Source organism: Ambystoma mexicanum, chromosome 7p (assembly GCF_040938575.1).
Source record: "Ambystoma mexicanum isolate Mex_15411 chromosome 7p, UKY_AmexF1_1, whole genome shotgun sequence".
Lineage (NCBI taxonomy): Eukaryota > Metazoa > Chordata > Amphibia > Caudata > Ambystomatidae > Ambystoma > Ambystoma mexicanum.
Window position 1 is genome coordinate 649,468,902 of NC_090939.1, and position 22,064 is coordinate 649,490,965.

A 22,064-nucleotide genomic window follows, 5' to 3' on the forward strand; every position below is an offset into this window, starting at 1 on the left:
TTCTGAGGGACTGGAGTCCCTGTTTGATAAGGCCTTCTGGTAGGCCTTTGTCTGTGAATGTCCTGATGGGCTGGTGGGAGTTTCATTATTAAGGCCTCTATTTCTGGACAGCGTGAAGACCCGTAGAGTCTCTGCTGCGCCACGTTCTCTTGCGGCCGATGTTATGCTGCTTGCCGCATTCTATGGCAAAGTGTGGACTGCTGTTAGATGGTGTCTTCCTTCTGTTGCGTCCCTTTGCTGCTTCTCTCCATTGGGGTTCTCCTGCAGCGAGGATGAAGCCATCACCACAGGTAAGGTGGGGAGGGGGCCTGTACACACTTTTGTGGGCACCACAGGTTGTTTGGGGTGGGCTCCCCTGACAGGGCCTGTAGGGAAGCCTTGTCACACTGGTATAACCAGTTAATTTCCCTTGCGCAGTAGGCCATCATCTGATATTGAGAGCTCCTCTTTTACCAACAAGAAATTCTTGATGCCACTCTGTACTTCTGGCGACTCTCTTTCCATAACCCTCTTTGCCTGTTTCCATCTCCCTTACTTGAGGCATTCCTTTATGATGCAGAAGGCCCTGTCTTGTTCCGCCTCCTGTAGAAGTTGTAGTTTGTCCACCCCTTTTGGAGCAGCTTGCTGAACTATGTAGCGTATGTACCTGTCAGCTACCGATGGTTCTAGGATTTCTGACTTCAACGGGTGCCGGGAGAGAAAGTCAGCTGGATTGTGTTCTTTTCTCGGTCTGCGAATAATGGTAAACACACAGTCCTGTTGTCTGAACGCCCATCGTGCAATACGTGGGGGCATTATCGCCTGAGGGTTCCGATTTATAAATAGTAATGCTTGGTGATCCGTTACTATGGTAAATGGTTTCCCGTATAGAAAAAGATGAAAGTGCTTGCATGCCCATATTAAAGCAAAACTTTCCTTTTCCTGCTAGTGTTGAATACTATGTGCCTACGGTGAGTGGGTCCTGACCTACCTGAGCCAGGATGGTCCCTAGTCCGACCAGACTGGTATCCACTGTCAACTCCGTGTCCCTCACCCTATCAAAGTATGTCATGTTTTCAGCTGTGGAGATCCTACTACGTAAGCTCTCAAATGCATCCTGACACTTGGTAGACCATCAATAGGGCCTTTGATTCCTCAGACGTTCTCTCAACCATTCACTGATGTACTAACTCGCCAGGCCCAAGAATGATCGCAGTTCTGAGACATTCATGTCTCGGGCAACGCTACACCTTTTCTGGACCTGGTGTCATTCTCTGCCACGAAAACATGCATCTAAAAAATCTCAGGGTGCACTTCCGGAACTCACCTTTATCGTTTTGTGTGTTAAACCTGCTGCCTCAGGTGCCATGCACACACTGGCTAGTGTGTTGTCATGATGCTCAGTGTCTGTGTCGAAAACCAGAATGTCATCACTGTAGTTTAGACAGTTTGGGATGAGTTTGATGATGCTGTGTATTTCGGCCTGGAATATCTCTGGCACCGACAATGCCCCAAAATGTAGCCTCTTGTATCTGTAGAGTACCAGGTGTGTTACAAAGGTGGTGATGTATCCTGATTCTGGGCTTAGCTCTAGCTGGTGGCAGCCTTTGTTGAGGTCTAGTTTTGAAAATACTTTGGGGGTCATTACGAGGTTGGAGGTAAGGGATTACCGGCACCGGTAAGGACACTGGTGCGGGTAACCCCTTACCACCCTATTCCGAGGTCCCTTAGCGGGTCCCTTCCTTAACGCCTGGTTTTACCAGGCGTTATGGAAGGGACCCGTTAAGGGACTTCAGAGCTAATAACGGTACCGCAAATTGCGGTACCGTTATTAGCTCCATCCCCATTCCCATTGAGTCCTATGGGTGCTTGAATTGGAATGGGGGGAATGGTTCCCGGAATGGGGACTTACCGGGTCCTCCAAGGTTGGAATGAACCTGTAAGTCCCTATTTCAGGAACCCGGACGCGGAATGCGGTAAGGGGGTAGCCATGGTGCTATTAGCACCATGGCTACCTCCATCCTCGTAATGACCCCCTTTGGCCCCGCTCAGCAGGTGTGTCATATCTGTGAACCAAGGAGCTTCGTGGGGTTTTCTCTTTGTGGCTTGGTTGGGTTACCTCATGTCCACGCACAAACAAATGGAATAGTAACCTTTCTTTGGCATTGTTACGTTGGGTGACACCCACGGTGTGTGTCCCGATGCAGGCTTAATGTCTTGCTCCAACAATTTATGTAGCTTGTCTTCCACTGGTTTGTGAATGTTTACTGGGATGCCCCTGTAGTGTTGGGCCACTGGTGTGATCTTGGGGTCAATGTGCAGCTGGTGTTTCAGTTTTCCCAACCTTTTGAATAAAGATGCGAATAGCTGGTCTATCTTTGCTACTGCGTCTCTGTACTTGTGTGCCATTTATCGATAAAGCACTTGAATTAGACCAATGCCCAGGGCAGCATTGAAGCTTAGAATGCAGCTGCTTTCCGCTGCTGCTTCCAACACATGTATGGTATCTTCATTACCTATGTCTTGCATTTGCTGGTGGCTTCAAAGTACCCCTTGCATGACAATGGTGTCTTAGATCCGTATGGATAGATGTCCACCTCTGACAGTCATAATTTCTGAGCTTTCGGAATGTCTTCATAGGCTTTTTTGCTTATTATATTCACTGTGGCACCAGTGTCGACCAGGAACTCTGCTTGTAGGGTAATTGTGAGTAATAGTGCCAGTCTGTGATCCTTGGCTTGTTGGTATCCCAAGGCGTATAGATATCACTTTCATCTTTGGTCATCGGTGGACGAGCTCGACTCACTTTCTGACCAAGATTATTCCACTAAGTTTCTCATGTGACATCTCAACCTCCTGGGTGGGTGAGATTATGCGACACAGGTCATTCTCTTGTCAAACCGTCTTCGGTTGGGCCTTCCTCCCATCTCCCACCTTCTTTGAATCTTCCAGGTCTTCTGGCCATTGCAGTCACTGCTATTGCTGTTGTGCTCGTTCTGCCCTTTGTTCAAACATGTGTGTTATACTCATTCTCCCCTTTTGGTGGGGTATTTGACATCCAACACATGGCCTTGAAATGGTTTTCACCACTGTATCCTGCGCATAGTTGTCCTATTGCCAGGCAGGACCCTTCATGCAGAAATTCATATCCACACCAGAAGCAGAACTACTTTGTTCACTATCGCTGGCGTGGCCTGTGAGTTCCTTGTGTTACTCATGGCTGTCACCTGTTGTTCTACTGGCAATCCCGCTCTTGCTAGCATCAAGATGTTCTTTAGCAAGTGTCGTTTTTGTAGTAACTTTTGAAAAAATGTCAGATTTGCAGCCTGCTATTATTTGGGATCTCAGCGCTTAATTGTTTGAGTAATTATTGAATGCGCAGTGCTTGATCCATAACCGAAGGCGCATCACAAATGCGTTCAAGGATTCTCCTTTAAGTAGTCTTGTGGTGTGAAAGCTGTGTCTTTCATGATCGACATTTGTGTGTCGATAATAATAACTTAAAGTTTGTGTGTGGCTGGAAGCATGTCCATAGCAAAAGTTTGTGTGTGATGTGAAATATTCTGTTAGGGCCCTAGATAGACATGACTGGTGAGGGATTTTGAAATATATGTGGCTGCGCATAGTTGTCCTGGTGCCGGGCAGGACCCTTCATGCGGGAATTTATACCTTTATTTATTTATTGGGTATTTATAATATGCCTATACACAATGTGCTTCAACATCGGATGCAGAACTGTTCCGTTGTGCCATGTGACTGAGTCGCTGTGGCTATTTTGTTCACTATCGCTGGCGTGGCCTGTGAGTTCCTTGTGTTACTCATGACTGTCACCTTTTTTTCTACCGTCAGTTCCGCTCTTGCTAGCATCAAGATGTTCTCTAGCAAGCACTGTTTTTGTAGTAACTTTTAAAATAATTTCAGAGATTTGCAGCCTGCTATTATTTGGGATCTCAACGCTTTGTTGTTTGCGTAATTATTGAATGCACAGTGCTTGATCCGTAACTGAAGGCGCATCACAAACACATTCATGGATTCTCCTTTGAGTTGTGTTGTGGTGTGAAAGCTGTGTCTTTCCTGATCGACATTTGTGTGTGATGTGAAATATTCTGTAAGAGCTGCTTTGATCCCTTGCAATGTGTAGGCGTGTCTTCCGGCAGTTCACCAATGATGTCTCTTGAGGCTGGTCGTAGGGCCAGTGTGGGGAGACAATTTTTCCAATGGTCATCCGTGGGGCCCAGCAAACCCACATACATTTTAAAATCCCTCGCCCATCATGCCTATCTGGGGCCCATGTTGCTGGTGTCTGTTAAGTCAAAGATTCCAGGCAGCTGTAGTGACAAAGATTCTTGCAGCCTGTGTGGGAATGGGCTGGGTGGGGTCGGAGCCACTATAGTTGGGAATAGGTCATCATCAGACATGGTGGGAGTCTTGGTGGTCTTTCGTTTCCTTCCTGCACCTTCTGTGTTGGTCCTCGCTATTGTGTGTGGCCCAGGGTGTGTGTTGTATGCTCTGCTCCTCTTTCTCATCTTGTCTTTCTGGTGCTGGCACTGCTTCATGCCTCTAGTGACGCTCAACGTGTCCTCTTTCACAGTCGTGCCTGAGTCACCCACCCTACCTTGCCTCCAGGTGTGATTGAGTTCCTATGTGGACTTCACACACCTCAGAATTCCTCTAGTATGACCGGGTTGTGCGTAGTGCATCAGCCGACCTTCCTGTATCTTGCATGTCCCACAGAGTTGAGCTTCCTTTCATGAAATTGAGAGGCCATGCGCGGGCTGTCCTCACGTCGCCAGTGTTGACTGGGTCCTGTGGGACCACCACTGGACATGCAGCTGAGCCGCTTCACCCTCACTAGGGCAATGAGGACGCGTACACGGGAGCAGTGCTTCACACCTCTTTATTCACTCCTCATAAGCACCTAACTCCCTGTGCCCTGCCACATCATTTCCCTTTACTCTCCACTCCCATGTCCCGTTCCCTCCCACCACTAGATCGCTACCCCAATGCAGCATTCTTTGTTTTCAGATTGGAAGGGCTGATTACTTGAATCATTTGTAAAAGTTGGGCACCATTACAGAAGTTTGCTATGCACGGGCGCTCTTTTGCACTCAAGTAAGGATTCCAAGTTGCATAAATGGAAGCAATGTAGAGCAGTTTCTGTGCCCTGAGCAGACAGTCAATTCATCATCAGCGCTCCATTAGTCTATATATAGCTAACCTCCATGAAGGAGGCGGCAAAATGACCCAAAACTCCCTCACATTTTCAAGAGCAGCTCATAAATTAAGCAGTGTTAAACTTGACTGGTACAAAATTATTTAATATAAATATGCCGTATGAATTTTCAGGTATTTCATGCCGCTCAAGTACAAGATGTTAATCCAAGCTAAAGTAGGAAAAGTTACCTTTATGGATCAATAATAAAAATGCAAGCTCCATATGAAATATTTGTCCAGTTCTTGTGGAATATAGTTTTTCACCGAGCTAATTGGTCACATGTAAGCAATAAACATGTTCTGTTATTATTAATGTGTAAAGTTATCAAGTTTGATACTGAAAGCTTATCACTTGTGACATGACCACTCATATAGGTTGCTGATAAGGTATGGGGGGGAAGTGCGCTTTCGCCTGCAGCAGGTTATACGTAGGAAAGTTTGTCCCTGTCTATCTCTAAAACTGCAGTACTTCACTCTTGTTTTTAGGTTTTCTGCCTTCACCACTTCATATAGCATAGGGTTGGCATAAGTGGTGATGAAGGATAACGATTCTGCTGACTTTGCTACTCCTTTATGTGCCATCATCGATCTTAAACCTATTATCCTTTACTCTCCACCAATGTTGATTGGTTTCTGTTGTTCTCATTCTCTTGAAGGGTACACATCACAATGTAATAATGTAGACATCATTATAAGTAATATGTATTCCTATCAACCAACTGCTAGAAATCTGTGATACAGCACATATAACATGTTTGAGACATTCTGAGAGAAGGGCTATATTGTGGAAAGTGCTGCATTGGTGGATTAGCGGTGCTTTGTATGGGCACACTATGCATGTATTTACCTCTAAAGCACCCGTGTAAGAATTTCCTTAAGGAATAAATTACCTTGAAATAGTCAATAAGTGCCTTTGAATACTTCACAGCATGATCCCTTTTGAGCCGGAACATCCTCCAGTATAAAAGTGCCAGACACCTGTAACTTTTTGGGGAAGTAAAAAAAAAAGAGAAAATATAAAATACTGAAAAAAAGAACAAACACATAATACATTACTATTTAAATAGCACATAACTTGCTTGTGACCATAGGATGGGACAATGCTGCTATGAGCGTTGTACTTTTACATTCTGAAAATAAAAAGTAGCTCTTATGAGGCTGTAAGTTATTAATTATCAACCGTGACAGATCATTATAGCACCATTGAGAAATTGCTCTGTACATTGTGAAATCAGACCTACGCAGTGAACAAGCCAGACCAGCTGTGTGTTTGGATTAACATTGAGCTCTGTTGTTAAAATAAAAATAAATGTGCCCAATTTCTCACAAGGAACTGACACACACATGTTCCATGTAGTGCAAACCAACAATTTATGGAAAGCACTCAATGTGTAATTATGTGAGCTGAGAATGTTTTCCTCAGGCCAAAAGTTTAGAACAGGGGGGCGTGGCGAGGCAGCACTCTATGTAGATGAGCCTGCTGCAGGCTCCGTCGACTGATATGCCAGATCCTCTAAATGCAGCACTATTAACAATTTTTAAAAACCTTCAACCGTGAGATGAAAAAGCGGTGCCTGCAGTGACCAGGTTGCAAGAACGGCAAAGCCCTGGAAGCGGAGCGTTTGGGCCAGGTGAGGAAGCGAGGAGCAGATGAGTCCTGGCAGCATGGCGGCCTGCCATTAAGACGGAGAACTCTGTGAGGGAGGAGGAGTTGCTGGTCCGACAACAACCGTAGTCCAGGACGGCTCAGAGAGCATGCTCCATTACACAGGGCGAACCTTGGAGCGCCCTTCTCCTTCGGCCCCCGGGACCCGGTGCAACACGCATAAAGCCCACATCAGCTGGAACGCGGACTGCACGTCAGAGGAGGCACAAGCCCTGGGTAGGTCGAGCAGCCAGGAGCAAGCGCTGGGAGCAGGAGGAGGCACTAGCGTGCGCAGGGTGGCTGGGTCACTGCGTTCACTAACAGCTCGCCTTGGCGGAGAATAGATTGCAAGCGGGCGTTTGGGCGAGGCGAGGAGCGGATGAGTCCTAGCAAGATGGCGCCTGCCATTAAGAGGGATAGCTCTACGAGGGAGGAGGAGTTGCTGGTCCCACAACAATGGTAGACAGGACCGGCTCAGAGAGCGTGCTCCATTACACACGGCGAACCTTGGAGCATCCTTCTCTCTCGGGACCCCGGGACCCAGTGTGACGCATATAAAGACCACATTAACTGGAATGGGGACTGCACGTCGGATGAAGCACAAGCCCTGGGTAGGTCGCGCAGCCAGGAGCAAACGCTGGGAGCAGGGGGAAGCACTAGCATGTGCAGGGTGGTCCGGTCACTGCGCTCACACGCAGCTCGCCTTCACAGACGGCAAGAAACGAGCACCCTGATCTCCCAAAACACTGAGGAGGAATACCCATACCAAAGTGACCGTGGCTGGGTGTGGCTGGGCAGGGTTGCACACTCCATTGAAAACCCAAACAGCACCCATGGATGCTCACGAGAGGACTGTCACAGGCTTGGGCCCCCGGACAAATGACTGAAGGCTAACCTCAAAGGAGAAGTAACCTGCCTTGCTATAATGTCCAAATCAGGGGCCAAGTCAAAAGGATGTACTATCAAGACACTCCAGAGAATGCCTGATAAGGAGAAAACTCACCGGCAGGTGCGCACAGAGGTTCACTCACCTCCCCCAGCCCAAGTGCAGCAAAACACCTCACTCACTAAGGAGGACATGTAAGCTATGCTCGCATACTTGAAGCACAATCTCACACTGGAGATCAAATCTATAAAGGACGCTATGGTCAAGACAATGGCAGACATGAACTCACATCTCCTGGGATTGGAATCACATGTGAGCGACGTGAATAACACAATCTGTGATCAAGCTCATGAACAAGCATAGCTCTCCAATAGAATGTTGGGGGTTGAGGAACATATGGACTGCTCTGGGTCAAACAGGAAGACCTAGAAAATAGGTCAAGGAGAAATAATGTTTGCATCCAGGGGGTGCCCGCCAGGTACAACATCAGGACCTCGCAGAATATGTCAGGGATCTGTTCCGCACACTGCTCGACCTACTTGATCCGGTGGCGCTTGAACTGGATAGGGCTCATAGGGTGTATTCCTCTGCTCAATAAAGGCATAACTTATTACCTGATGTCCTATCAAGAGTTCATTGCTTCCAGAAGAAAGAAGATATCATGCTTGCAGCATGGAAGAAGGAGCCATTAGAATTCCAGGGGGAAAATATCTCCATATATCAAGACCTCTCACCAATAACCCTGCCGAACAGGAGGACGCTGCAGGTAGTTACGGCCTGGCTCTTCTGTCCTGGCATCCAATACCGCTGGGGATTCCCATGTAAATTACTGTTTGAATACCAGAAACAGCGATTCGCCATCAGTTCTGATGAAGAGATGACTGAGCTCATGGAGGCCCCAGACCCTAGGCTGGATGATGGTGAAGGGATTGGAGGTGCAGTATCAACCCTGGACTGAGGCATGAGGAAACACAGACGAAGGAAGACTTCCGGGCAGGTCATACAGGGCCTGTGGAGGCATCGCCCTTTGGGTGCACCAACTTGAACATATGAGCACCCAGGCCAGACACTAACTAGTTGCATGCGGGATGGCTCACTGGCAGCTACCTTGCCATAGAATAAGATGTTAGTTCTCACGGTTGGAGATTGGTTGGGATTTGGGAAGTCACAAAGGAACTGCGCCCACAGTTGGAATTGAACAACTGAGTTGTAATGTTGTTAACAGGAGTGGGGAATAGAGGAGGGCTCCAAGTTATATTGTTTTATTGGTTAAACAAATACATGGGGCGACTCAAATTGGTGGGGTGGTTTCACACACATTTCTTGGGATTCATTTTCCCCCTTTTTTGTTTTCCTTTGGTTTTGGTTATCCATTAGTGGTTCAGCACCATGTCTTGACAGCCGTTCCACAAATTACTCCTATTGGTCCTCAGTTGAGCTGGGGAAGGAGATCCTGGTACAAAGCGATCCATGATGGCATCACCTGATGTCTTGTGTCTGACCCTGACTGTTCGTGGTCTAAACTCTCTTTTATAGCGGAGGGCAATACTGCATAGACTTTCCTCCTTGGAGCTAGATTTGGTGATCTTACAAGAGACCTACTTAATGAAAGAAGATGAAAAGCGTCTCATTACCAAATTATACCCGCAAATATACTTTGCAACTAGCGGTTCTAAGAAAAGGGGAGTGGCCGTCATGGTTTGCAGGGGCCTACAATTTCGCACAATAGAAGCTCTGCGCAATTCGGAGGGGAGATATTTGCTTCGCAAGGGTTCTTTAGGGGAGTGCACACTTACAATGGGGGTATTGTACGGCCCTAATGAAAAACAGGCTGACTTCCTAAAGAAGTTCTCAGAGACTTTGGTGAGTTTTATGGAACATGACATTAATTTGGGAGCAGTCTTCAGCTGCGTAGTGGACCCGACTTTAGATAAAAAGCTGGCACGCACTGGTAATGATAGAAGTAACCACTATGCCACGACGACTCTCCTGAGGGAATTTTCTTTGATAGAGATGTGGTGGTTTTTTCACCCCGAGCAGAGAGATTATACCTTTTACTCTGCGGTAGATGAGGGTCTCTCCAGGCTGGACATGTTTTTGGTATCCAACACCCTCATCCTGCTAGTCACAGAAAAAGAAATCCTCCCGACAGCACTCACTGACCACTCTCCTGTGACACTAAAGCTGGACCTCAGTTGGGGCAAACAGAGGCCGAAGCTGCTGTGGAGATTTAATGAGGCTATATTGACGGACATTGAAGCCAGGCTTCATATGGAAGAAGCTATAACTATCTATTTTCAGGAAAATACTACAGAGGGTATGGGCATACAAACTGTGTAGGATGCAGGGAAAGACGTCTTCCAGGGAGTTATCATTGGGCAATCTGCGGCCTGGGGTAGAACCCAAAACCTGCATCGAACCAATTTGGAGAAGGTAGTCCAGGATAAAGAGAGTGCACACAAAGCAAAGAGGAGCAGATCACTGCAAGACCTTAGAATAGCTAGGCAGGCCCTGGAAACTCACATGATGGGAAAGGCGGTACAATCAATACTTAAGACGGAACAATACTTTTACTCCAGGGGCAATAAGGTGAACGGGTTGTTGGCAGTTAAGCTTAAGAAGGCGATAACTCGCAATTATATTGGTGCATTGAGGGATGAGGAAGGGAAGCGAATAATCACAGAAGCAAGGAAAACGCAGATCAGGGAAGACTAGTTTCTTAAGGTATCCACCCCTCATCAGGGAAATCCTACTCAGGTTCAGGAATGTATTGAACAAGCGCAATTCTCCTGAATCTCTGACAGCATGAGAGAAATGCTGGAGAATCCCATATCTGCCGTAGAAGTAGCTCAGGCCATATGCCCGCTCCCAACGGGTAAAGACCATGGCCCAGACGGGTTTACTAACACATTTTACAAGGCATTCACAGGCCCCTTAAGCCCACAACTCACTAGCCGATTCAATGCCTTCTCCAACTCTGGGAAAGTAGCAGACTCCATGGCGGAATCCACAACCACACTACGACTGAAACCGGGGAAAGACCCTGAGCTCTGTACCTCCTACCGCACCATAGCCCTTCTGAATACTGACGCCAAACTTTATAGCAAAATCTTAGCCACTAGACTGGAGAGGTCCTCCCACACCTCATTAATGAAGACCAAACAGGCTTCATTAAGAACAGGGGGGCTCATGATAACATCAGGCAGGTAGTGGACCTAATAGCCATGGCTCCCAAATTTCCAGATAATCTGTCACTTCTATCCTTGGATGCTCATCGGGCCTTCGACAGCATCTCATGGGACTACTTACAAGTGGTGCTGCCAGCCTATGGGTTTGGGCTGATGTTCACTAACTTAATACTGGCCAATTTCCAAATTCCATCCACCAGAGTTAAGGTGCATGCTATCGGCACAGTTTCAATCCCCCTGGGCAAAGGGATGAGACAAGGGTGCCCTTTGTCCCCTTTAATCTTTGCATTGGCCTTAGAACCCCTAGCCCAAATGATACGGAACAACCCACACATACTGGGCCCAACACAAGAGGGTACTACAAACAAAGTGACATTATATGCCGACAACATTTTATGCTTTTTTCTCCAGAGACCTCTCCAATCGATCCCTCCTTTACTAGATCTTCTTGAGAGCTTCTACGTAGTATCTGGATTTCGCGTTAATCACCAGAAGTCAGTGGGATGACAATCAAGGAGCCTAGGGATACCTGCCTAGCGCTACAATTGTCTTTCCCTTTCTGATGGGTGGACAATGAAATTACATACTTAGGGGTACGCATTACTAGGTCATATGAAACCCTCCGAGGAGCCAATATCCCCACTCTGTGGATGGAGCCTAAGGCCACCCTCAAACGTTGGGAAATGCAGGAAATATCTTGGATGGGCAGGGTTAGTGCAATCTAAATGACAGTTCTACCAAGACTTTTATATGTCTTCCAGGCACTCCCGGTCCTTATTCCTGAAAAGTACCTTCTAGATTTACAAAAAGCCATGGGCCAAATCATTGGGAAAGGGAAACCACCTAGAATCTCACGGCAGGTACTTGTGAGGTTGAAGGGCCTGGGAGGAATGGGGGTCCCATCCATATGCCATTACTTTCAAGCAGCACAGATCGCACCAATGTTTGAATGGGCGTTAGAGGATAGACAATCGAAGTGGAAAACCATAGAACAAGGCTTCTCCCGCCCCTCCCTGCCCTACCTGCCATTTGTACCAAAATAAGCCAGAAACCCTTTACCGGAAATCCACCCAAGCTACTCTTATTATTTGGGATAAGGCTTGCAGACACCTGGGGATCAAGACCGTGCTGGGGCCCTTATCGCCAGTACTACAGAACCCAACCTTTTCCCCGGGAATGGAGAGTGGGAACTTTGCAAATTGGGAATCACTTGGAACTTTGAGGCTGAGGGACAAGTATAAAGATGGTCATCCCCTCACATTTACAGAATGCAAGGAGAAGTTCATATTACCGGAAACGGATCACTTCCAGCACCTCCAGATCAGGCACTGGGTCTCTAAAGGCCATAGCCCATGCAGGTGGGGGCTATTCTTGGTCCTTTGATTCCTGCCCAAAGGGAACACCGCTGTTCGCATACCTTGTGCATGTACTGTGGGTCCTCTGAACACATTCTCCGGGATTGCACCAAGGAACCAATGCGAAAGACGGGAAACGCCAAATCCCGGCAATAGAAGGGGTCCCTATGCCAGGAGTGCCGCCCTTGGACTACCATATTGCCTTTCATTGTGTTCCATTTTGTCTCCCAGTGGTCTTTTCAGTGTCTCCCGACAAATCCTTTCGGGCCCTAGCAGTCATCGACTCGGGTGCTAATGGGAACTACATGGACCTCCAGTACGCGCTCACCTCTGGGATTCCCGTCATGGCCACCTTCAATCCAGAAACAGTGAACGCTGTTGACAGCACAGCCTTGGTGTCAGGTTTAGTGACCCAGCAGACCACACCGATCCACATGAGGATGGATAAGGGACATGCCGAGGACATCACCTTCGGCCTCATCACTAAACCCCAGTTCAAGGTCATCCTTGGCCTTACATGGTTGCATCTGCATAACCCCGACATTGACTGGGTTTCGCGGATCATCCAATTACCTTTGGTCGTTTGCAACAACAAGTGTTTTCAGTCTCATGGTGTTACAGGAGAGGCACCCTGCCAAGCTATGGTCTCCACGATGTCCCTCATTGGTTCGTTTCAGCCAAACCCATATCTAATATTCCATCGGAATATTCTGCGTTTATGGACGTCTTTGACAAAGGCAAGGCGGAAACACTGCCGCTCCACCAAACCTACAATTGTCCGATTGAGCTGGTCCACGGCTCCAAGATTCCTTCCGGCAGGGTGCACTCCCTCACACTTCAAGAAGACCGGGTTCTCAAGGAGTACATTGATAAGGCACTTACTACAGGGTTCATTTGCCCATCCAAATCTCCTGCAGCCTCGCTTCTGTTTTTTGTCCCAAAAAAAACAGGGGACCTCAGGCCCTGTATAGACTACCGGGCCTTGAATGCAATAACCATTAAGAATCAACACCCTCTACCCCTCCTCTTGGTTCTTCTGGATCAACGAGGTTCATCTGCCATTTTTACTAAGTTGGATCTACGGGATGCTTACAACTTGGTCCGCATAAAAGAGGGGGATGAGTGGAAAACTGCCTTCAAGACCTGTTACGGGCTGTTCGAGTACCTTGTTATGCCCTTCGATCTGTGCAAAGCTTTGATTCTTTATGAATGACGTCTTCCACGATGTACTAGACCAGTACATGGTCATCTAACTCAGTGACATCTTGACCTATGTATGTCATGCACGTTTGCTCTGTCCTACAGCGATTAAGGGAACATCACCTATATGCCAAGGCCGAGAAGTGTGTCTTTAACACCACGGAAGTGGGATTCCTGGGGTATGATCTAACAAATCGTGGAATCAGAATGAGTCGTTCCAAGGTCAAGGCGGTACTGGACAGGCCTGTGCCGACCTCGATCAAAGCACTTCAGTTTTTTCTTGGTTTCTCAAATTTTTATTGTCATTTCATTCACTCATTCTCATCCACTGCTGCCCCGTTGACGGTCTTAACTAGTGCCAAGAAGTCTTTCCACTGGAATCCCGAAGCATAAAAAGCCTTCAAGGCCCAGAAAGCAACCTTCTCCATGGCTCCGGTACTGCAACATCCCAACCCAGAGCTCCCCTTTTTTGTGGAAGCCGATGCCTTCAGTTTAGCGGTGGGTGCAATCCTCTCCCACCGGTGTCCTGATTCGGGGAAGGTTTCATTACATAGCCTTCTATTCCAGTAAGTTAGTACCGTACGAACGGAACTACACCATTACGGAACAGGAGTTGCTGGCCATTAAGAACGCTTTCACCGAATGGAGGCCTCATCTCTTGGGTGCCCGTCACCCGGTCACAGTCTTTTCTGACCATCGTAGCCTCCTGGCCTTCAAGTCTTTGAAATGTGTCACAGCCAGGGAAGCACGTTGGCATCTCTTCTTTTCACAATTCGACTTCACTATCACCTACCGTCCTGCCCGTTGCCACGCCTATGCAGACCCGCTTTCTCGTCTGCATCCCGAGACCCGCACTGGCGGCAGGGAGGTTCCTTTGCTTATAGCCAGTCGGGTTGCCGGTGGCTGCACCCCTCAGGCATCACTCTGAGCATGGATACAAGACTGGGTGTCTGCTCATTTGGAGGAGATCCTGGGTTTGAACCCGGACATCGTTCAAGGCCTACCGTACATTCCGGATACGTTATTCATTCCTCCCGGGGAGGCCCGAGCCCACGCTCTTCACTGGTCTCATGACTCCCTCATTGCTGGCAGAAGTCCCTAGGACTCTTGCGCCGCTGGGCCTGGTGGCCTTCCATGTGCCGAGACGTCATTGTTCACATCTCGTTGTGTTCTTTGTGTGCACAATGCAAACCTACATGGTACAAACCTGTGAGTCTGTTGCAGCCTGGCACATGATTTCTATGGATTTCATTGTCGAGTTGCCACCTATACAGGGCTTCGATACAATCTGGGTCGTAGTGGACTATTTCACTAAAATGGCTTTGTTTATTCCATGTGCAGGTCTTACATAGGCTCCAGTCATGGCTAACCTTTTCCTCAGGCAAGTTTTCCAGTTCTTTGGGTTGCCATCTATCATCATCATGGACAGGGGCACCCAGTTTACCTCACACTTTTGGAGAGCTTTGAGCTCATCCTTTTCCATCGACGACAGATACTACACTGCCCACCACCCACAGACGGACAGGAAAACCGAGAGGGTCAACACCACTCTAGAGCAATAACTACAGTGCTTGTGCTTGCAGTTTCAGGAGACATGGTTGTCTGTGTTACAACCCGAGTAATTTGCGTACAACTACTCTGTACACTCGGCAACAGGCATCTCACCCTTCTTTGCACTGTATGGTCATCACCCTTGTTCATTGCCTTTGGACCCAAAACTGCCTGCGGACAATCGGCTGCTCATGCCTGCTTTCGCGATTTGAAGTCTTTGCACAGTGACATCCCTGCGCACCTCGTTCGGGCCCAGGAGAAGGTGAAGCGCTTTGCGGACGTTCATCGATCACCGGCACCGGACTACCAGGTGGAGATGCGTGTCTGGCTTTCCAACCAGAACCTTACAATTCCGGGTAATAAATCACTAATTTCACACTGTGTAGGGTCCTATACAGTCACCTCGCTTATAAACCCAGTGGCAATGTGTTAATCCTTTCCTTCCTCCTGGCGGGTGCATCCCGTTTTTCATGTCTCTTTGCTCAAGCCATGTCTCCCTGGGATGCATTTGCTCGTCCGTCCTGGTCCAGTCCTGGGGGATGGCGCTGAGGAATACGAGGTGACTGCTATTATTGACATCCAGTTCCAAGGTGTTTTCCCTTTCTACCTGGTGGACTGGAAGGGGTATGGCCCTGAGGACAGGACATGGGAGCCCCTTGCCAACCTCCGTGCCCTGACCTTGCTAGGTAAATTCCATGCCTCCAGGGGGGTTCCACTGCCTTTGGGGTGGATACTGTTATGGTTCCACGGTCCTGTTCCCCTATTCGGGCTTTGCATCCCTGTGTGCGCATGTACGTTTCTCGACGGGCACAACGATTTGTTGCCCCGTATTGATATCGCTGGCGGTTACCTTGTAAACACACAGTGGCAACGCTCCGTTCCCCGAAACGTATTTCCATTGCTTCACCATGTAAATCCGTAGTGGGTCATGTGATTGGGTCAGCCTATCGGAGTAGCAGGCTACGCCTCCTGCGCTCGTTTAAAGCTCTCTCAAACCCACTGCAACTAGCTCACCTCGTTTGAGACTCCTTGCTTCTGGTAAATCCTGCTTACTCCCTCTTGACTCCTGCCTGGTTAAACTAACGTCTTCCGACCTGCTGATCTTACTTACCTGCCAAGCCGTTGCCGACTCGCGCCTGCCTCGCGGACTCCTTCCACTTACTGTTTTTAACTTACTTTCCATGCCATTGCTGACTCGTGCCTGCCTCATGGACTCCTGAAGCTTTCTGATTTAAGTCCTATTTGCCAAGCCGTTGCCGACTCGCGCCTGATTCACAGACTCCCTCCGCTTACTGATTTGAACTTTACCTGTCACGCTGTTGCTGACTTGTGCCTTCCTCACGTACTCCTGCTGTTCACCATTGGGATCTTTAGTCTTCAGGACCTTGTGCACTTTCGGAATGCTCTGCTGCCTTCACCTGTGCACCACCTAGGAACTAGTGCATCCCTCGTGCCGACCGGGACCAGAACCCTACTAACTTTTTCTTCTTGTTATTTTTTCCTTCTTTGTTTTTGTTAATCTGAATTTACTTCCTTCAAAAGCCCTCCTGACTCCTCATTAGATACTGGAACCGGGGTCCTGAGACAGCTACCTTCCTGCTTTTCTCTGAACACCTGAGATAATATAAAAAGCCTGGTATTGTGTCGGTGTGTTCTCCCCGCTCTTTCATTTGATCTGCTCTACTGCCTGTCCTTCCAGACATCAGAGGGGTGCATCAAGGGACAGAGTTCCCTCAAATGAGGAGGCCTGGGTTAATTAATAACCCAGGCTCTTCAATCAAAGCAGACTAGCCAGGAGTCCAGAACTCACCTGTTATTGTCCTTCTATACTCCTCTGTCGGTGAGTAACACATATAGATTATGTGGATATGTTGCAAACATGCAATGGCTAACGATATATCACTACAAGTTACTTTGCTGGTGTAGCGACTGTCTACAATTATTCTAAATAGTCTGCCAATTATTAATATGTTATTTTCCAAGTATTCTAATACACAACGCTTTTCATCCAATTTAGCCAATTAGCCATTTAATATAGTCTTATTGGTCAAGTTTCCTCGTGCATAGCACTGTTCATTCAATTTTGCCAATTTTTTTTTTTCGACCTTAGATCCTTTTCAAGGAAAATACACATTAGCGGTAGTATGTCCCTTTTTCACATGGATTGAGGCAGGTCTATGTACGTGCCCCGATGCCACATGGGCTGCCAACTATCTCGTAAGTGCAGTGTTTCCTAAATGGGGTGTGTGCAAAGTCCTGCAGTCTGATAATTGGCCGCATTATGTAAGTGAGATCTTCTATTAGGCATTGTTAGGCAATATTGTATGCAGTACCCTGTGGGAGACTGCACCAGCCTTGTCCTCTTGGCAATAGTTAACCCAAACTTTGGTATAAGCATGTACTACACAAGTTGGTAGAGTGACTGAGCAGCAAGGCATATCTCAAGAGGTGTCAATGTGAGCTGTAGGGTTGTAACACAGAGTTACCCAGTGAAAAGTATCTAAATAACACACTCAAGGTTTCTTGATTAAACAATTTATATATTGAACAGTCAGTTTGAATAAGCCTACTTAGAAGGGAGCAAAGTTGTAACAGTAAAATATACTACAAAAATACACACTCTCAGCTTCAATAAATCAGTAGATACCCATTTGGGCTGGCACACAGACACTTCCTACACCCTGAGGCGACTTACATAACTAGGACACTGGATATTGATATATCACTGGTACATTTGTAGCAATACTGATGTTGGAGTCAAAAGGAAAAGGTTAAGGGAGAAAACAATGGTTAACACGTTTCTCAAACAGGTAAGCACTTTTAAACCCCTAATGCAATGTAGATTAACCCTTTCACAGCTACTCAAGTTAATAATGTGTGAGTTGTTGGAGGGACAGATCGAAACACAAATTCAGAGGTTATAAAAGTCTTCAGGGAGCCAGGACAGCCAATGTCAATTGACCAAAGTCTAGGGGAGCTGGTGTCCTTCTTGCAGGTAAGTAAAATGTCTTGCACAATGTCATAGAGAGTTTTTGTTGAAAAAGAAATCACTGTTGGGTCACAAGCTGGGAGGCTTGTGATGGGCAAAGCTGCAAGCAACTCTGTACCCCTTTGTTTACAGTACCTTAGGCCTGAAGAAATTGGTTCCAACTGGCTTTTGTTCCTGTTTTAGTATGGCAGATCCTGTTGTTCCTTGGCCTCAGTCGTGGGGACAAGAGGGAGGACGTTTGGGGTCTCCTGCATTACGATTTGAAGGTCAGCGGCAGCAATGGGCTTGGGTCCGACTTGAAGACAATGCACTCAATTCTGGTTTTCCTCTCCCTGGCACTCGGATCCTGCAGCAGCAATGGAAGTGCAGCCAGCTTCGAGAGGATTTCCTTCGTCTAGGGGTCGATTGGTCCCACCCACCCAAGGGGAGAGGTCATCCTTTGCAGAGCTTCTCTAGTCGAGGTTAATTTGGAGCTTCAGCACTGCAGCAGGGCTTCACTGTGCAAACCAACAGTCCAGGAGTTGCAGCAAGTGTCTCTTCAAAGTTCTTCTTCAGATTCCTTCTTCCATTTGTCAACTCTGCCTTCTGTCTAAAAATCATCGGTTTTTATACAGGTTTCTCCCATTAATTCGTAGCCAAGCTGTCACTTACGCAGCAGGGTGGCTGTCCTCCAAGGACAGCCAGGCGGCAAATCACCTTTGGGTGCATACATGTAACCAGGGAGACGAAGCACACAGAGTATCGGGAATCACCCTCGCTTCCTGCCCTTCCAGACACACTGGAGCCAGTGGCAGCCTTCAGCAGTGAACCCCTCCAAAGACAAAAACGACAAAGGGACTAAACCTGGTTTGGCACACGGAGTAAATCTCAAGAAGGACCTTTCCAACAAGAAATGGTGAAAAAAAGAAGACCAGGCCATTTTAACAAAATGGGCACCCATGGGTGCTTTACTAGAGCTGCAATTGCAGCCCACAGTAAAACACACAATAGTAGGAAAAAGTAAATCACTGCCACCAGCCATTAATTGTTACATGAGAAAGTAGACAAAGGGGATACTAAGTAACCCCTCCAGCACTCTATTTAAGATAGTGTGTGTTGGGTCTACAAAGTTACAAAAGATAAGTAAAGTCAATTTCACTTTACTGCTCTTGGAAAAAGTAGTTTAACCGTTGGGAAATCTGAAAGAATTCCTTGTGCCACTGCACTGAAGGTGCTGTGTGTCACAATTTAAAAAGATGATGCCTATGGAGTTTGTCAAACTCTAAAACCAAAAGAAACAAAGTGTTCAAATCAAAGAAGAATACATGAGAGAGTGAGAAAAAGGTCTCACACTCTCCAGGATAAACATTAAAAGTCCTAAAGTCCAGCAAAAGAGCTGGGGGTCTCTAAGGTAGAAGGGAATTAGCACACTTCTGAGAATTCTCCCTAACAGTCATAAAGCACATGTTTTTGTCTGCTTATCACCCACAGGCAAATGGTATCTGTGAGCATTTAAACAGATTCCTTAAAGAAATGATAGCTAAAATCAAAATGACTTTGAAGACGTGAAGGCTGCATTGCCTACCCCTTGCTCGGTTTGCCCTGAGAAACCAACCTGAATCACATCACTACCTAACTCCTCATGAGTTGGTGACTGGATGCCCATAGTTTAGCAAAAACTTTAGGGGATGAGATGCATGAATATTTGACAAATATGACAGCTAGTATTTCTTTTATTTCCAACAGGTCATAAATCGGAGCATAGGGCCGAAGAAGGTTGATGAAGACAGCCAAATAATTGATCCTATAGACTTGCTCAAGCAACCTAGTTTATTTCCTGGGGACCAAGTATTTGTAAAAGGTTTTGTATTCACTTGGAATAAGCCCCGCTTTGAGGGACCATACCTAGTTTAGGGGGGTCACTCCTACTGCTGAAAACTCGAAGAAAGAAGAGCTTGGCTGCACATGAATGAAGTAAAGCCTTACAAAGGAGAGACCCTCACCCCTCCTGCACCCGCTGACAGTGAAGCAAGAGAAGAAGTTCCGCAAATGCAGATGAGATTGGCTACCAAGAGCCAAAACAAAGAACAGATGAAGTAAAAAACAATTTGAACTGCTGATTCCTACCCAAGTTTAAAGGGAAATGAATGGACTTGCAGTATTTACAGAACTATTTCAGTTAGGTTAAAGAGACAATGGGCCTCATTACGAGGACGGCAGTAACCCGCATGTGCTACCAATGTGTTGCCACCATCCTCGTAACATTGAATCCACCGTCTGACTTCCCGGTGCAACCGGGACATTACAAGTCCCGGCAGAGCGGGAAGTCAGGTGGCAGATTTGAAAAACCCCCATTCCCGTGGAGGCCCATAGGACTCTGTGAGAATGGGTTCACGGAAGCACTGGCGCCGTCAATGGTGCCAGTGCTTCCATGACAACTCTGCTTTCCGGGGTCTTTGCACCGGAAAGCTGAGTCAGACCTGCCAGGCGCAAAGGCCGCAGAAGGCAGAGTTGCAGTCCGGAAAGGGTGCCGGTACAGTGCATCCAGCACCCTTTTTTCTGGACCGCCGCACTTAGAATGAGGCCCATGAGTTAAAAAATAAAGGACACAAAGATTGCACATGACACTTTATGTTGCCGGAAACGTTACATGCATTTCTGCATGCTGTTTTCGTATACATACTTTGATCTTATCCAGCTCTTCTGAGAGGACACGTTGATATTGTCACTTTTTCCAGAAATCCTGAAAACAGTCCTATTATTTGCAGGATCATCATTGCAATTATATTACAATTTCTGTTATAAAAGTGCAGTTTCTAAAAGTGACAGAAACTGAACAATTGAATTAAAGAAAATAGGAACTGTCCAGTGCATTTATTGTTACATTTGTATAGTGCACTAAATCCTTAGGCATCAAGGCGCTCTTATATACATGTTACTCTCATTGCATAAGGTTACAGTTGCATACGTGTTGCTTTCAGTGCTTAAATTACGGTTACATTCATGTTGCTCTCATTGCTTAAAGTTGCATTACAGTTACAAGTCACTCTCTTTGCATATGGTTATGGTTGCTGTGCATACATGTTACTCTCAGTGCTTGGGTTGCAGTTACATACATGATACTCTCACTGCTTAAGGTTACATTACGGTTAAAGTATGATACAATAGACAAGTGGTGCAGTGCGAGGCTGCCATGTCAGGTAAGTTACTGCATAATCAGGTAGGTTGCAGACACAACAAATAGGTTTAAGCAGCATGGGACTGCAGGACAAAACAAGACATTATGCACAGCGGGTGGATCTGCAAATAATGGGAAGGAAACAGGATGGAACGCGCCAAGGTCATAGACTCCTAACCAAGAAGGTGGCAGTATAATACAGGTATGTAAAGTTAAGTCTTCAGCGAAATGCTGTAGGTAAAGTCAGATAGGTTAATGGCAAGTTCAGAATACATGAACAGCGCAAGGTTGTAGGACCATCGGTGGGTTACATATAACAGTGTGACAAATCCTTAGCTACCAGGATGCTACTTACAGTGAGTGCGAAGTAACGTTAATAAAAGTGCAAGGGCACATAAGTTGAGTACAACATACAGGTGGTTGTAGAAGCATAAGCTGGGAAGCCACACCTCATGTTGTGTGGGGCTACATCAGGTATACAAGAAGATGTGCATGACGAAATGATGCTGTATATGAGAAGAAAGTAAGTTAAGTTCTCAGTCTAGACCAGGTGCAGTAACAGGCTGCCAGAGTTAATGTATATGGCTTGCTGGTCGGAAGAAAGTGCAGGATGGAAAAGTCTCCTTGCATATGGTGCGGAATGCATCCAACAGTCGGACAGGTTAGGATGAAATAGCAATGAGTATAACGTGAATTCGCACAAATGCCGACACGTTGTGTTGATCAGAGGGTCCCCTTAGGCTACAGAAAGGGTGACTAATGTTGTAGTCGGTATGTAGTGTAAGATGTTTTAGGTTAACTTCCAGCAAAATCAAATCTCAACCTTAACATCTCTGTGCCTGCTGTTCCGGCTGCTTCATCAACTTGCACTTTTCAATCTTGCAGCTTCACTTTTGGCCT

At 46.9% G+C, this 22,064-nt stretch overlaps 1 protein-coding gene across 1 annotated transcript in view; it reads right to left on the reverse strand.

Moving 5' to 3' along the window:
- AFF3 (ALF transcription elongation factor 3) overlaps nucleotides 1-22,064 on the reverse strand; it is a 2,498,221-nt gene that overhangs the window by 39,355 nt on the left and 2,436,802 nt on the right. The window contains exon 18 of the mRNA XM_069636694.1: nucleotides 6,084-6,177. Within this exon, the coding sequence (XP_069492795.1) occupies nucleotides 6,084-6,177 (94 nt within the window). The remainder of the gene's footprint in view (nucleotides 1-6,083; nucleotides 6,178-22,064) is intronic.